Below are 16,858 nucleotides of genomic sequence, written 5' to 3' on the forward strand. Positions count from 1 at the left end.
TGGCACATTCCTGGTAGTGCGACAACTAAGTGGTAGTACCATGTTGAACTTTGACATGTAGTCACCATCTGGGTGAAAATTCAACTCCCTGTGTCTTTTTTCAATGCCTTCCCTTTGATGTGAAATGCATTGTATTGAGGATCAAAGGATTGGAAAAAAATACTTCACAAGCGTTAAACCAAGAGCTCCATCTAAGGAGTAGAAAACATATCAGAAGTGCTTCATTAGGCTTTGTTTGTCAACACTACCTTCCAGTTTGTTTCTTTTTTGAATCCGCTCAAGTAAACGGAAGTGTGTCTGTTTCCCTTTTGTGCTTCAAGTCCTATCGGGGAAGTGTTTCGTGCAAGGCTGAGGCAGTTTCCCTCACTTGTAACATGTTGCACCATTGACTGGTTCAGTGCGTGGCCAGATGAGGCGCTGCAAGCTGTGGCCACTTCCTTTCTTAATGAGCTCCACGAGCTAGAAGCGAGTCCCGAAGTCATGGATGGACTGGTGAGGATTCTTTTCGTCTCGTTTTCATCGTGCTGGGAAATGAATGCAAATTGAGTGTTTTATCATTGTTGGGTTTATATTTTCCAGACAATTATGTGCATGAATATCCACCAGATAGTAGCCCAGAAGTGTCTACAGTTCCTAGCTGAGCTTTCACGCCAAAACTACGTGACGCCAAAGAGCTACCTGGAACTGCTTAATATCTTCTCCAATCTCATCGGACGCAAGAAGCAAGAGTTGTGTCATGCTCGGGAGCGCATGAGCACTGGCCTGGATAAGGTAAGGCCCCAAGAGAACTGACACCTTCTGTGTTTGTTCATTTTGCAATACATACATACACACATATACATATATACATATATACATATGTATATATATATATATATATATATATATATATATATATATATATTGTGTAGCTCCTAAGCACGGCAGAGGATGTGAGTAAGATGCAAGAGGAGCAGGCGGTGATGAGGCCTCTTTTGGAAGAGGCGGCGAGGGAAACCGAGGTCACTATGGAAACCATTAAAGTAAGCAAACATGCTACGTCCCCAATGTGCGCTGACCCAAACTCAATTGGACTGTAAATTGGCTTACGTCGTCAGAAAGATTCCGTGATCGCGGAGGAGACCCGGAAGTCAGTGCAAGAAGAAGAGGCCAAAGCTTCGGAGAAAGCCCGCGTGGCGGGGGAAATTGCCAGCGACGCGCAGAGGGATCTGGATGAGGCCTTGCCGGCCTTGGATGCCGCCACCAACAGCCTCAAATCACTCAACAAGAATGACGTCACTGAGGTTAGACACGTTCTCAATGTTGCGTTTTTCTTTTCTTTTTTTCCACATTCCGGAATTCCTCCACAGGTGCGAGCAATGCAGCGGCCTCCTGCAGGGGTGAAGCTGGTCATTGAGGCTGTGTGCATTATGAAGGATGTCAAACCAAAGAAGGTTCCCGGCGAAAAACCTGGATCCAAGGTTGACGACTACTGGGAACCTGGGAAAGTTCTGCTGCAGGACCCTGGCAAGTTTCTGGAAAGCCTTTTTGCTTATGATAAGGTAACCTTAATTTCTAGCTAATTGTGCTTCATAAATTTTTCATCCTTATATCAGGGGTGGGCAAAGTAGGAAGCTCCACTGACGATTTAAACAAACACTCACATTTTTTAACCATTTGAAGCAGTATAAAGTTAATATATTACCCACATTTAACTTGATAACTCATTTTCATTTACAATTAATACCTTTTTGCAGTATTTTTTGTTTATCTTTCCATCCAAGGCATTTTATATCAAAGCATTGAAAAAGGACACAAAGGAGCTGAAATTTCACCCAGCTGTCAGAGTTCAACATGGCACGACACCTTACTTATCACTCTACTAGGGGTGTGCCATCCCTTGGCTAAAATACTGCAAATATATTGTTTGAAAAAAATGTATTGCATGGTGCAATTAATTAAATATGTAGTGATAGAAAAATGAAGCTTCATGAAGCACTTGTGGTGTTTTTGACTTATCTAGATGGCAGTCAGTCTGAATTTATTACGTTTCCACTACACTAGCCTTTACTTTTTTAAACCAAGAGCACCATCTAGAGGAAAAAAATATGGCAAGTGCTTCATGAATTTAATTTTGCCATCACTGGTGAATGAAAACAATAATTCTTGTCATCATTGTTTGGCTTACAAGTAGTTGAATGGGTGTCAGTCGTATTTAACACATTTATGCTCAATTTATGTTGTACTATATATTTTTTTACTTTTAATTCTTTTAAAGAAACTGACTTTTGGTGAAGTATGTGAAGTAGTGACATCCAGGTCAAGTTTTTGCACAACTTCCTTGCATTTCCTCCCAAATCATTGCTTGTAAAAATGAAAATGTGCTTTATTTTGAATGTCAAGTCGGCAGGTTATGGTATAGAATTGTGTGTAATAAATAATGACACCAATATTACTTCTATACAACTGCTGTAAATGCTTAGAGAAATTGTCAATCGTTAATGCAAAATATTCCTTTTTTTTTTTTTTTTTTTAGCATTCACGTTTTACTATTGAATGTAAAAAGTGGCACACTGTATCTCCCCTGCCTAATATTTCTGCAGGACAACATCCCAGAAAGAGTGATTTCTTTGGTGCAGCCTTACATTGATAATGAAGAATTCCAGCCTGCCGCAATTGCCAAAGTTTCCAAGGCCTGCACCTCAATTTGTCAATGGGTTCGAGCCATGCATCTTTATCACTTTGTGGCCAAGGGGGTGGAGCCCAAAAGGGTACAGTATGGAATCTCGCTTTGGGTCATTGTGTCCAGATCCCACCATTTAGTATGCCATGCCATTTTAAGCGTATATGCATATATTTGAACAGCAAGCTCTCCAGGCAGCCCAGGCGGAATATGATGAGTCCCAGAGAAGTTTGCAAGCTGCAAAAGAAATGCAGGCGGCTGTTGAGAGTGGTATTGCCGCATTGCAGGCCAAGTACCAAGACTGCCTGGCCAAAAAAAATGAGCTGGACAACAAGTATCAACTATGTGAGATACGCCTGGTTCGAGCAGACAAGGTGAGGGCAGGGACATGGAGATTTAGTTTTCAACATAAATGTATTGACACTGTAGAGTGACGAATTTAGTTGGACTCTTATTCTGCGCTTCTCAAACAGGCTTGTGAGAAGGCACTTCCGAAGATTTCTGCTCGTGATGAGAAAATGAAGCTTCATGAAGCGCTTGTGATGTTTTTTCTTTTTCTTTTTTACATCTTTAGATGGTGCTGTTGGTTTAAAGATGAATGCTAGTGCAGTGGAAATGTGCTAAATTTCCGTGCCTCTTCTAACCAAGCCATCTAGAGGATTGAAAAAATATATTAAAAGTGCTTCATGAAGCTTAATTTGTCTGTGATTAGTTTATGCAGGAATCAGCAAATCTAAATTCATGTAATGCTTTTAGGAACAGAATCTTTTTATTTTAAGATCAAATTAGGTTGACAATAAAGCAACTTATTTCTAAACTGGGTTATAGTTAGTGATGGATAAATGAAGCTTCATGAAGCATTTGTGGTATTTTTTCACTCCTAGATGACACTTAATTTAAAGATGCAGTCGAACTGTAATAAATTTGCGCTGCACTAGACTTTATCTTTAAACCAAGCGCACCATATAAAGGAGTAAAACATTAATTACAAGTGCTTCATGAAGCCTCATTTTCCTCATCACTAGTTATAGTGATTACTTTGCGAAACTTTTTATGCCTTGTATGTTTTTATGTGGTAGCACTTTGTTATCCATAACGCAATTAAAACTTCTACAGTAATACATTTTCCCTTTGGCATCTTGATCACTGGTTTTGACTTGGCTGGTCCACATTGATGGTCCTCTTTATTCATCAGCTTATAGCCGGGCTGGCAGATGAAAAAACACGCTGGAAAGAGACGGTGCAACATCTGGAATACATGGTCAGTAATGTTGCAGGCGACGTGCTGATGTCGGCAGGATATGTATCGTACCTGGGACCCTTCACTGTAAGTCTCACCACAGAAAAAGAAGGAAATCAAGAACAAATCAGAATCAAATCAGAAGACAGCAGGTTTCAAATAGGTTTTCAAACACCCCTGGGAGTTTGTGAAGTTTTCATGGTTTCTATAGGTGTCAGCAAATCCAGATGAATACTTTTTAATAACGTGACAAGGGCAATACATTTTCTTTTCAAATTAAGTGCAAATTAATTAAAACATGAAGCACCTTGGTTGAAGTAAAACATTTCACAGGGGGATAGGTACATCATTGATAAAAGGTTGAGAACCACTGCCCTAGAATGTTTTGTTATATCCTCCTGAGACCCAGTCTATCCATTTTGTGTCCACTGGGTTGGACATTTTTGTATTTTGATCTCTATAACTTTCAACTCATGTGATCTATCCTACTAAGTGCACTTAGTAGGTGACATCCTGGCTTTTCCAATTTTGTCTAATGCCTTTGATGTGCTGAGACAAAATGGACACAACAGTGGACATAGATGAATAGGCTGGGTCTTTGGAAGCGATTCACTCAGTACTTTTTACGTTTTGTTAGGTAAAATTAAAAGCTCAAAGACTTTCATGTATATGGAAGGACACACGCTTTGATTTTGTACATGTAGGGATCTTATCGGGCTGCCATGGCAGAGGAGTGGCTGCGAAATTTCAAGGAGTTAAACGTCCCACATACCGACGCACCCAATCTCATGACCACTCTGGGAGATCCTGTTAAAATTCGTTCTTGGCAGGTTAGAACTGTCTTTATTGATTACTTTTTATCACCTAATCATCTCTGGGGTCACGCTGTTGTCTTTTTATGTAAATAGCTGTCAGGTCTACCTAAGGACAATCTTTCAGTAGAGAATGCCGTGATTGCCCAGTATTCTCTCCGCTGGGCTCTCTTCATTGATCCTCAAGGTCAAGCCAACACATGGATCAAATCCATGGTACGGTGCGGCTTCATACTAATTTTACACTTTTTATCTATAAATAGTAATGATGGACAAATGAAGCTTCACAAAGCACTTGTGATATTTTTTTTCACAGGGGAATTATAATTCTTTTTCGCAAATGTCTGTTAGGTGATCCTGACAAGCACCTTCTAGAGGAATGAAAAAAAACTCATCACAAGTGTTTCATGAAGCTTCTTTTTCCCCATTAATAGTCAAGAGGTCTTTGAACTGCATTCTGTTGCGTATGTTTGATCTGTAATGCTGTCATCCAGGAACGGGACAGCGGATTGGAGATTATAAAGCTCAGTGACCGAGATTTCCTTCGGAGTCTTGAAAATGCAATCCGCTTTGGTAAACCCTGCTTACTTGAGAATATAGAAGAAGACCTGGATCCTGCTCTTGAACCTGTACTATTGCAGCAGGTAAATACTCTTCAGAAGGGGTGGCCAAACTTTTTCGCACCACAATCGGTGAGATAACTTCGTGACCTGGCAAAAATATTGATCATCCCTGCAAGTAAGCAGCATGCATGCTAATCAGCATTAGCGCTATGAGACCCTGAGACCCAATCTTTTCACTGTGGTGTCCATTATCTTACTCAAACACATGAGACATCATTGGAAATGCCGAGATGTCTTCTACTGAGTCCTCCAGGACATAGCAGGGTAGCTCCTATATGTCAAAAAAATATAGACCAAAAACAAACGTCCTTTCCAGTGGACATAAACGAATACACTCCGCGGTTTTTCCTCTATGTTTCGGATCAGGACAGCGGTCGTCAGGTCAACCGTCACCCATTGTTCTTGTTGCTGTTTTGCATGACATCACATTTTTGAACAGACCTGTTTTGGTCCTTAGACGTTTAAGGAGCAAGGCAGCTTAAAACTGAAGCTGGGCGATTCTACCATCCCGTACCATGAGAGTTTCAAATTTTACATCACCACCAAGCTACCAAACCCGCACTACTCTCCAGAGGTTTCCACTAAAGTCACTCTCATCAACTTCACGCTATCACCAAGGTAAACACTCAATTCTTCATTAAAATCATTGTTTTATGTTCAAAGCACACTTCTAGATGCCATGCTTAAAAAAAAATTTCCACTGCTAAAAACTATTGGTGCAAAAATGAAGCTTCATGAAGCACTTGTGTTTTTTTTTTTTGACTACTCTAGATGATTCTCTAGATTTAAAGATAAATGGTAGTGCAGTGGAAATGTATTAAATTTCCATTGCCTCTTTGAACCAAGTGCCACTTGGATGAGTTCAAAAAAGAGCTTTATATTTTTGAATATTCTAACAAAATTTGAAAATTAGGATTCTAGGCAAAATCCATGTTTTCGGAAAATATAATGGTTTAAACAGGATACACTTCTTACTAGTCCAATTAATTTTATTTTCTGCATGAAATCATTAAATTGTATTCAAATTTACACCGTGTGTTTTCAGTGGTTTGGAAGACCAGCTGCTAGCCCAGGTGGTTGCAGCAGAACGTCCTGAACTGGAAACGGCTAAGAACCAGCTGATAGTCAGCAATGCCAAAATGAAGCAGGAGCTGAAAGATATCGAGGATGAGATCCTGTTCCGTCTCAGCTCCTCAGAAGGAAACCCGGTGGACAACGAGGAGCTCATTCAAGTGTTGGAGGCTTCCAAAGTCAAAGCTGCCGAGATCCAGGTCAGACACGAGAAGGACTGGTTCTTCTTGTGAAATACAAACCAAAACCCTCTCCGCACAGCACTTTTTTTTCTTTGGTCAGGCCAAAGTGCTTGTTGCAGAGAAGACCGAGAAGGACATTGACACCACCCGTCTTACATATGTACCGGTGGCCGTGCGCACACAGATTCTTTTCTTCTGTGTATCGGACTTGTCCAATGTTGATCCCATGTATCAATACTCCCTGGAGTGGTTCCTTGGCATCTTCATGGTTGGCATCAACAACGCCGAAAGAGCAGGTAGAAAGATGAGCTTCTGAAAATCTAATTAAGACCTCGAGTGTAATTTATGTTGTTGCGGACTCAACAATTCAGTTTCAAAGATCTCGGAATAGCATAATTTGAGGCATCTGCTGAGTGCGTCTTTTTTACTTCCAGACACGGTGGAGCAGCGAATCGAGAACATCAATAAATATTTCACCTTCAGTCTGTACTGCAATGTGTGTCGCAGCATGTTTGAAAAGCACAAGCTCATGTTTGCCTTTCTCCTTTGTGCTCGCATCCTCACGAATGATGGGGAAATTGACATGGTGAGTACATAACGCAATGGAGTTATGTCAAATGGGGTCTTTGAGGGATCCTCAAGGGGTATGTGAGATTTTATCAGGGTTTATGCAAATCCAATGGGACACTTTTTAACCCATGTGCACTATTTTGACCCTGTTTTGGTCATTGGTAGTGTGATAACTAAGTGGTTGTGCCATGTTTTCACCATCCGGGTGAAATTTCAGTTCCCTGGTGTCTTCTTTCCATGCTTTCCCTTTAATTTGAAATTTGATCAATGCTTGTGGAAAAAAAACAGAATTATTGCAACTAGCATGATAGTGTTGTTTATTATTGAACGGGGTACTAAACTTATTCAGCCATTTTCAGTAGTTGATAAAGTCATATTTTGTCAATAATTATTTTTACAAGTTCATTATTTTTCAATTTTCATCCAATGTTAATACCTTTAAAAATATTTTTCACTTGCTGTCGACTGAAACTGACATCCCATGCTCACGGCTCACTTGTTTTCTGGGTTTAGTTAAGTGACATTCACAAACTGAGCTGTGATTGTTGAGTGCATTTATTGAAGTTTTCACATGGCAACAATTGGCAAAGTGTGTTTTTTTTAACCTAATGCAGTATTTTCATATTTTTTTCTGTCAATTTCTTCCAAGACATAGCACTCTCCTGGTAGTGTGATAACTTCTTTTCAAATTAAGATCAAATCATTTAGAACATGAAGCAACTTATTCTAAATTTATAATAAAGCAACTTATAAATTATTCTAATATGTGGTTAGTAACTCCTTTGCAAAACATGTTATTGTGTAATAAATAATTACACCAGTGTTACCTTTATACAACTACTGTAAATAATTGGTAAATATTGACCATTTGGCAGACTACTTACGTCCAATGTTTGAAGGCCTAATAATTAATGGAGTTGGGCCCTAGTTATGAGTGATGCAAAAGTAAGTTGTAGAAAATGAATTGTAGTTGTAGAAAATGAAAAATTTGCTGTTGTGAAAAGATTATCGTCCGAATATCATAAATCAAAAAAATCTGATTGGTCAGAATGGTCCTGTGTTGCACTGCAGCGCCCCTAGTGGCTACAAGTTCTTTTTATAAAGGTATATGTATTTTCTATTGGTCGAAGTGATTATGAATGAGTGCCATCCATTTTCTTTTTTTTTTTTTTTTTTTTTTGCTTTAATGTCAGGCTGAGTGGCGTAACTTGTTATCTGGAGGGATGCCCAGCCAGGAACTTCCGAACCCTGCCATAAGCTGGCTGTCGGACCGAGCCTGGAAGGACATTCTGGGCCTTAGTAGCCTGGACACCTACAAAGACCTCGCATCGACTTTTGACCAACATCTGCCAGCCTTCAAGAATATTTTTGACAGCAACATTCCTCACAGGCAAATATTAATGCGGGGATGTTGCTCATATTAAATTTATTGAAGTCTATGTAACAAGTGTGTTTTTGTTTGGATTTTAGAGAGCCTCTGCCTGGAGAATGGGACACCAAACTAGACCGCTTTCAAAAGCTGTTAGTTTTGCGTTGCCTGAGGGCTGACTGCCTTGTTCAAGGCATACAGGACTTTGTCGCTGTTAAACTGGGACAGCGCTTCATAGAACCCCAGGTATGATTCCTTTCCCTATCGTCTTAAGTCTCTCAGACTATATTTGGGTGGGTATCAATAGGATATAATTTAACAGCAAACAACTCAAATAAGTTGATAAGATTTTGTAAAATAAAACGAATGAATTATAATGAATCTTTGCCTTTCTAATCCAACTATTTTCCTTTAACCCTATAATAAATAAATCAGAAAATAAGTACCTGGCATTGAATATCTGGACTCTATGAAGACGTTTTTGGAACTGAACGAGTTACAATATACTCTCCCCCTACAAACTATACATACTGTAATTACTGCCAAACAGTTGGGGTAGATAATTGTACTCTATAATCAATTTTATTGATTGTTTGGCTAAAAAATAAAGTTGGTAGTTCCATAACCCATTGTTGACCAATTTCTTGGTTAACCCTTGTGCACACTTTTTGCAAAATATACACATTGCTTTTTTTTCATAATTTTGTGAATGTTTTTGAAGCCATAATAAAGTTATTTATTTATCATTTATTTTTTTCTTTCAACCTCTCAAATTGTTCAGTGAAATCAGGTGAAACACAAGTCAACAAAAAAATTCTGTTTGCTGACATAGTTCCCGGTCAACGGAATGTTGCAAAAATCGCAGGAAAATCGATATAATAAAACCCATTAAAATGCATCTAAAAAATATAATTATAATGGTAGTATATGGTCCAAAATTTGTACAATCATTATTTTTGTACACAAAATCTCGCCTGTCCAGCTGCAATCACATAGAAATGTCAGAATGTTTGCATTTTGACATTTTACAATTTTTAATCATCTTCTGGAAATTCCAGCTCCCTGATGGTTTTTTTTTCCCATTGATTCTTTTATCATAAAAATATCAAAGGAATTTCCATAATTTGTAACATAATGCCACAAGGGTTAATGTAATCAATTTCATCCAAACCAATTTCATTTTTACTGTTTTTGTTTGTTTAATCAACCTTTTAATTTTTTGTTCAGCCCTGTTGGATGTTGCCTGATGGTATTTTCCACGTCTTTTTCTAGACGTCAGACCTAGCGGTGGTCTTCAAGGAGTCGTCCCCTTCCTCCCCTCTCATCTTTGTTTTGTCTCCCGGAACCGACCCTGCTTCTGACCTCTACAAGTTTGCTGATGTTATGCACTTCTCCAAGAAAATGACTGCCATCTCTCTGGGCCAAGGCCAGGTTGAACACACACAAACATACACACAAAAACCCACGTCGTAATTTCTGTGATAACCTTGTGTTCAGCTGTATTGTCCTTCTCTGCTTTATGTGCACTTCAGGGCCCCTTGGCTGAAGCTCTGATGCGAACAGCAATGGAAAGAGGTCAGTGGGTCTTCTTTCAGAATTGTCACTTGGCACCTAGCTGGATGCCAACACTGGAGAGTCTTATTGAGAACATCGACCTTAAGGTATCTGGAGGGGTGAAACTAGTGATGGACAAATGAAGCTTCATGAAGCACTTGTGATCATTTTGACTCCTGCAGATGTCAATCTTCATCCAGAGTAGAATTTTTTCCAAAAAACCCAATCTATTAGTGTAAAAAAAAAAAAAAAAAATCACAAGTGCTTCATGAAGCTTCATTTTCCCATCACGAATTTCAAATACTTTTAACCCCACTGAATTTACCTGTTCAAATGACTGTCCTCGCTATGTCACAGGTACACAAAGATTTTCGTTTATGGCTAACAAGTCTCCCAAGCAATAGATTCCCAGTGTCCATTTTACAAAACGGGACTAAGATGACTATTGAGCTTCCCAAAGGAATCAAGGCCAACCTACAGAAAACTTACCTGAAGCTCACAAATGATTTTATCAATTCCTCCAACAAGGTGCTGCTTTCCCTCTGTCCTCTTGTGATAATTAATCTCCGTTTATTTTGAGGAAAAAAAACAAATCATCATGTCTGTTTTCTTCTGTTTAGGTTTCACACTTGAAATCGTTGCTCTTGTCTCTGTGTTTGTTCCACGGAATTGCCCTTGAGCGAAGGAAGTTTGGCCCGTTGGGCTTTAATATTCCCTATGAGTTCACCGACGGTGATTTGAACATCTGCATCAGCCAACTCAAAATGTTTCTGGACGAGTACGATAACGTTCCTTACAAGGTAAGCTAGATAAATCAAAAATCAATATAAATAGGGTCGTAAATGACGTCACATTTGCTCATTAATCTACATAAGAACCTTCAGAAAATCATTTAGAATTCAACATTTTACGTCTGCATTTTCTAGACTTGATTCTAAAAAAAAAAAAAAAAAAAAAAAAATACCCTTCCATTTCCTGGAAATTCAAGTTATCCACTAGTGCACATTGAGTCTCCTTTAACAGCCCTGCTTCCATCTAGGTGCTGAAATACACCGCAGGGGAGATCAATTACGGGGGCCGTGTGACAGATGAGTGGGACAGACGCTGTCTCCTTAGTGTGCTGGAAGATTTCTATTGTCCTGCCGTTCTCAACGAGGAACATATTTACTCTGAATCTGGAGTTTACCGGCAGATTGAAACAAATGTGGATGTCAAGGTTTGACACGCCAGTTTTGCAATTCAAACCTCTACCGTATTTTCCGCATTATAAGGCGCTTTGGATGTAAAGCGCACCTTCAATGAGTGGCCTATTTTAAACTTTTTTATATATAAGGTGCAGCGCATTTTAAGGCGCATAGAATAGAAGCTACAATAGTGGCTGGGGTTGCGTTATGCATCCACTAGATGGAGCTGCGCTAAAGGGAAAGTCAACAAAACAAGCAGATAAGACAGTCAAATTTTGCAATCAGAAACTAAGAATAAAGATGTCTGTGGAAAGTAATAGCTGAAGAATGGGGAAAAAAAATAACTTAATAACATTAAAAGACTGTTTAGATCAATGCCAAGATAAATCAGGCATTAGAAAGAATGTAATTAGGATTTCATTAAATATTAAACTTAATTTTTTTAATCAAATTGCAACCAAAAATTTAAAAAAATATATAGTTGTTTTGATTTAAAAACAGTGTCTGGATTTATTTTATAAAACCACACCTTCTTTTCCAAAAACTTGTCCCCATATAAATTGCTTCAAAATTAGAGCATATACTGTATATCAAAATCTCAGACAGGATGTTATATAAAATGTATTTGTAAAAAATGCATTCATAACTGAGGTAAAAATTGAATGGTTTACATGTCAATTAAGTCATTTATTTTTTCATCCCCCAAAATTGAAACTTTGCGGTTTATTCGCGGTATTTGAAGGCTTTTTGGTGCGTATTATAGCGTGGAAAATACGCTACTTAGACTTCACAAACCTCGATCAAGTCCTGAATACTGACTGCATATTTTCTCACCTTAGGGTTACCTGGCATACGTCCACAGTCTGCCCATTAATGATACGCCTGAGATCTTTGGTCTCCATGACAACGCTAACATCAGCTTTGCCCAGAATGAGACGTTTGCGCTGCTGGGTTGTTTGCTTCGCCTCCAGCCTCGAACGGCATCTGCTGGAGGCAAAACCCTGGAGGAGGTAATTCACCACCCCGCATCACTAGTATGCTAGCATTGGATTTCACTACCTGTGTATGTAACCACAGATAGTGGAGGAGATAGTAGCAGGCATCGTGGTAAAGGTCCCACAACCTTTTGATATTCCTGCTGTGATGGAAAAGTACCCAGTGCTCTATGAAGAGTCCATGAACACAGTGCTTACGCAGGAGATCATCAGGTAAGCCCGACTGACGGTCTTCCCTTTTCATCTTTTTCAAAAATTTCAGCATCTAAAAGAGCGGACCTCAAACGAGGCTTTAACAAGTGTCCTAAAAAAGTGACAAATCCATCACAAATGCTTCATGAGGCTTCTATTGTATAACTCCAGTAGTCGTTTTAATTCCGGTCATCGACAGGCAAAAACATAACTTAAAAATATCTTATCCACCTTTCAGATACAACAATTTGCTGGCGGTCATTGCTGTGAGTCTTCGTGATATTGTGAAGGCTCTGAAAGGTTTAGTGGTGATGTCTTCAGAACTGGAACTGATGGCCAACAGCCTGTTTAACAATAGTGTGCCTGATATGTGGAAGGCCAAGGCAAGACACACACACACGCACACTCATACACACACACACACACACACATCTCATTTACAACGCTTCTGATCTTCTGCAAGATATAAGGCTCCAAAGGTCACATTGCATGTGTTTGTTGCGTAACTTGGTTCAAACACAGTTAATGAATTGTTGTCTCGTGATTGGATGATTTTTTATTTTAGGTTTTAAAAACATTTCGCAGTATTCAGAAAAAAAAAAAATGCTTGAAGATTACAATGCAAGATACAATGAATTTTGCAGCTTGCTCTGTTGATTGAATTTAACACGCCCTAAAGTTACTTCCTCAAAAAACAAAAACAAAAATTATCTTTATTAGCCTTAAACGGAAAAAAAAAAGAATCTCCCCACTTTTCATCTGATTTTGCTCATTGCTCAAAGGCATGTTGGCAGTGCTCAGGAAATGATTCAGTGGGTGGATCTAATTTCCGCCTTCTCGTTCCTTCATTTGACCTTGTTCTACTGTGCAAGATAACCAAGACAAATGAGAGGTCTTTTCATCTTTACCATCATTTCCTTAAGACTTAAATATGAAAACCTTTCATTAGATTATTGCTAACTCATTCACTGCCGCCCCAGTAAAAATGCAAATTTGACATCTGTAATGGGGGCCAATGACTTAATAATAATAATGTTCGTCTATGTGAAAATATTGCTCATGTTATAGATTTACAGTAATTATCCCCAATGTTTCAACTAAATCGGAAACAAAAACACATTGATTGCCATTGACGGATATAAACGCCAAAAGATTTTTATTGGGAAGGCAGTAAATTAAACTCTATCAGTGCATGACATTTTCTAAACCTTTTTTTCACCCAAAAACTTGATAATGAAATAAACAAATATGTAAATAAATCATTCTAGTTGAATGCCTAGAAGCATGAAATATATACTGTATAAAAATACATCTCTGGGATTCAATCACCCAACGACATAGTCTACCGGTCAAAAAACAAAATGCATGATGTGCAGTAATTAAATAATACTACTATTAATCTGTTATGACTTCATTTGCCATTTTGTGGAAGAACAGTGAATATGCAACGGTTTATTTCTACAATACACTGTCTCATGTTTACATTTTTAAATAACTTCTAGTCTTCCATGGGAGCCACAATGTCTAATCACATTTTTAGTGGCAATTTTCCATTGCCGGCTGACTAATTAAATGCTTCAAAAAGAATAAAAGCTAGCTTCCCTGACCGGGAATCGAACCCGGGCCGCGGCGGTGAGAGCGCCGAATCCTAACCACTAGACCACCAGGGACTGACTACGACTTCCCCTTCAGGCCTACCCATCTCTGAAGCCCCTGGCCTCCTGGGTGTCGGATCTCTTGCAGAGGATCCGATTTCTCCAAGGCTGGGTCAACAACGGTATTCCGCCGGTCTTCTGGATTAGCGGCTTCTATTTCCCTCAAGCGTTTCTCACAGGAACCCTGCAGAATTACGCCCGCCGCTTCGGTATCTCCATTGACACCATTGGATTTGACTTTGAGGTCAGCTGCGAGCTTTTGCTTGTGTACTTGTTTGTTAGAAGAAGCTTTGTTACCACAGATTTATGTGGTAAGTTTAGTTTACCACATAAATGCGAAGCACCCATCTGAAACTGCAGCGTGCAGAGTTATTGATACTAAACATTGTATACATAATTTTAGTCTAATCTCAAATACAGCAGAAAGTAAATAATTACAGTGGTTAATTTATGTCAAGATTAACAAAATGACTTAAGACACGTTGTTGTATATCAGTCTTTTCATCAGTCCATCCATCCATTTTAGGAGAGATTAAAAAGATTAATTACATCAAGTAATTCCATCCATCCATTTGCTGTAGCCGCCTAACCTCAATGGGGTTGCAGGCCTGCTGGTGGTGCCTATAATTAATCTCTCAATTTTTAATCTTTTAACAGCATCGATCCTTGACATTTTAAAATATCAAGTGGCTTTTCAATAATGATGAGGAAATTTAGCTTCTTGAATCACTTGTGATAACTGGTGATGACAACAAGTATCCTTGTTGACACTTCAACTGGTCTCTACCGCCACCTACTGTCTTGAGGTGAAACTCAAGTCAACAAAACTTTTTCTGTTTGCTGACATAGTTTGACTGCCGCTCAACAGAATGTTGCAAAAATCACACTAAAATCAATGTAATAAATCATATTGAAATAAATCTCAAAAATTGTAATTATAATGATTTTATATGGTCCAAAATTTGGACAATGATTCTGTTTGTACAGAAAATGTTGCACGTCCAGCTGCAATCACATAGAGACGTCAAAATCATTGCATTTTAAAAATTGTCATGGTTTAATCATCTGCTGGAAATTTCAGCTCCGTCGTGTTTTTCTCCCCATTGATTCTTTGATGATATCATAAAAAAAAATCAAAGGAATTTCCATCATTTGTAACATAATGCCACAAGGGTTAATAACCCAAATTATTTCACCGACCTCCTGCAGTCAGGCCACGGACCCTCTGGGTCTAGAGGAGTCAAAAAATATGACTTTATAATACTAAATAATACTTTTCAATACTGGAGATCTGTTTGCAAGCATTTGACCACGGGCTTGTTTGTCTTTGTAGGTTGTACTGAAAGCCGTATGCGACATACACGAAAAGCCCGACACGGGCTGCTACATCAATGGCCTATTCATCGAGGGCGCTCGCTGGGATAATGACGCCGCTCTGCTCACGGAGTCCAGAGCGAAGGAGCTCTACACAGAAATGGCCGCCATCTGGCTCATCCCCACGCCCAACCGCAAAGCGCCCACCTCCGGGATCTACATCTGCCCCATTTATAAGACCCTGACGCGGGCCGGTCAGTATTTCAACACGAACGGTGATCTATTCAGGTTAAACAAGTGCGTGTATTGCCGAATTTGAATGTCCTTTGCGGCGCGGTTCTTTTGCTCAACCCAAAATAGACTGACGTCAGACAGTATCATGTTTCATGGCCTAGAAAGTGCAGCTCTGTATTTTCCACCCGCTCCACAGCGCCGTCACCTTGCGCTGTGCCGACGCTGAAGTGTTGATGTGCTCTTTCAGGCACCCTGTCCACTACCGGGCATTCTACCAACTATGTGATTGCGGTCGAGCTGCCCACAGATCTCACGCCAGGACACTGGATCAAACGGGGAGTGGCCCTCATTTGTGCTTTGGACTATTAAAAAGACCATCCGAGCCGTAAATGTATAGTACATTACTGTGCAAAAGTCTTGGGTCAAGTAAGCCCTGCCTGCTGAGTGCAGATTTAGGCGTGGCTCAATGGTAGGTGAGGCTAAATGTTTGACTCCGCCCACACGGAGTCGCCAACTTTTAGCATCTTCCTTTTTTCCTTGGCGGCTTAATGATGCACCATCTTGTGGTGGTCACGCTTGTTTACTTTTATTTATTTTTAACACTATTGAACCTCAAAGATTACGAACTGCCCCAATCCAAATTCTGTACAAACCTTAATCATTCAAGGAATGCGCTGTCTGCTGGGGACATGTGGCATTGCACCCATTCCATGCAATTCTATGTGGAGGACATCTTTTGACCAAACCTTTGAACCCAATGATCTACACACACAACCAAAGTGGAACCCCATTTCCAGGACCCCTGAACATGCTTCTGTGGCTTCACTACCCTCTATACACCCAGAATCAACGTCTAAATGGCCATTACAACCACTTTGTCTAACAGTATAGTTAACGCTGAGTTTGTAATATCCAATGCTCAATAAAGCGTTGAAAAAGATGTGGTTAATTAATACCACCAAGCAATAGTTTAACAAACCAAAAATAAATAAATAAATAATGAAATGAAGGCGTTTGGACCCAGTGTGAGCGGAGTCAACCATTTAGCTCCACCCATCATTGAGACGGGTCTTTATTTCCACTCTGCAGCCAGACAGGCCTTCTCGTTTGGGTCACCAAATGATTTTTTGTGTCTTCTACAACAGTCAAAAAAAAATAAAATGAAAGATATCATATATCAGGAATTCCCGGAAAATGCATT

At 39.4% G+C, this 16,858-nt stretch overlaps 1 protein-coding gene and 1 non-coding gene across 2 annotated transcripts in view; one reads left to right on the forward strand and one right to left on the reverse strand.

Annotated features, from left to right (window-relative positions):
* The window catches only part of dnah1 (dynein, axonemal, heavy chain 1), a 38,863-nt gene extending 22,083 nt beyond the window's left edge, over positions 1–16,780 (forward strand). Inside the window, exons 51-78 of the mRNA XM_088423174.1 lie at positions 321–492; positions 580–771; positions 912–1,022; positions 1,098–1,283; positions 1,350–1,541; positions 2,583–2,750; positions 2,845–3,036; positions 3,858–3,989; positions 4,607–4,732; positions 4,811–4,930; positions 5,209–5,358; positions 5,795–5,955; positions 6,383–6,608; positions 6,691–6,886; positions 7,025–7,176; positions 8,354–8,550; positions 8,631–8,775; positions 9,802–9,960; positions 10,062–10,190; positions 10,441–10,611; positions 10,704–10,883; positions 11,123–11,299; positions 12,107–12,277; positions 12,345–12,475; positions 12,693–12,837; positions 14,147–14,353; positions 15,443–15,677; positions 15,905–16,780. Coding sequence (XP_088279300.1) covers positions 321–492; positions 580–771; positions 912–1,022; positions 1,098–1,283; positions 1,350–1,541; positions 2,583–2,750; positions 2,845–3,036; positions 3,858–3,989; positions 4,607–4,732; positions 4,811–4,930; positions 5,209–5,358; positions 5,795–5,955; positions 6,383–6,608; positions 6,691–6,886; positions 7,025–7,176; positions 8,354–8,550; positions 8,631–8,775; positions 9,802–9,960; positions 10,062–10,190; positions 10,441–10,611; positions 10,704–10,883; positions 11,123–11,299; positions 12,107–12,277; positions 12,345–12,475; positions 12,693–12,837; positions 14,147–14,353; positions 15,443–15,677; positions 15,905–16,026 — 4,645 coding nt within the window. The 3' untranslated portion in view covers positions 16,027–16,780. The remainder of the gene's footprint in view (positions 1–320; positions 493–579; positions 772–911; positions 1,023–1,097; positions 1,284–1,349; positions 1,542–2,582; positions 2,751–2,844; positions 3,037–3,857; positions 3,990–4,606; positions 4,733–4,810; positions 4,931–5,208; positions 5,359–5,794; positions 5,956–6,382; positions 6,609–6,690; positions 6,887–7,024; positions 7,177–8,353; positions 8,551–8,630; positions 8,776–9,801; positions 9,961–10,061; positions 10,191–10,440; positions 10,612–10,703; positions 10,884–11,122; positions 11,300–12,106; positions 12,278–12,344; positions 12,476–12,692; positions 12,838–14,146; positions 14,354–15,442; positions 15,678–15,904) is intronic.
* trnae-cuc (transfer RNA glutamic acid (anticodon CUC)) lies at positions 14,053–14,124 on the reverse strand. Its single transcript has one exon. It is a non-coding gene; the product is annotated as a tRNA-Glu (tRNA).
* Positions 16,781–16,858: the final 78 nt, after the last annotated feature.

This window comes from Hippichthys cyanospilos, chromosome 9 (assembly GCF_059441005.1).
Source record: "Hippichthys cyanospilos isolate Australia breed blue-spotted pipefish chromosome 9, RoL_Hcya_1.0, whole genome shotgun sequence".
NCBI lineage: Eukaryota > Metazoa > Chordata > Actinopteri > Syngnathiformes > Syngnathidae > Hippichthys > Hippichthys cyanospilos.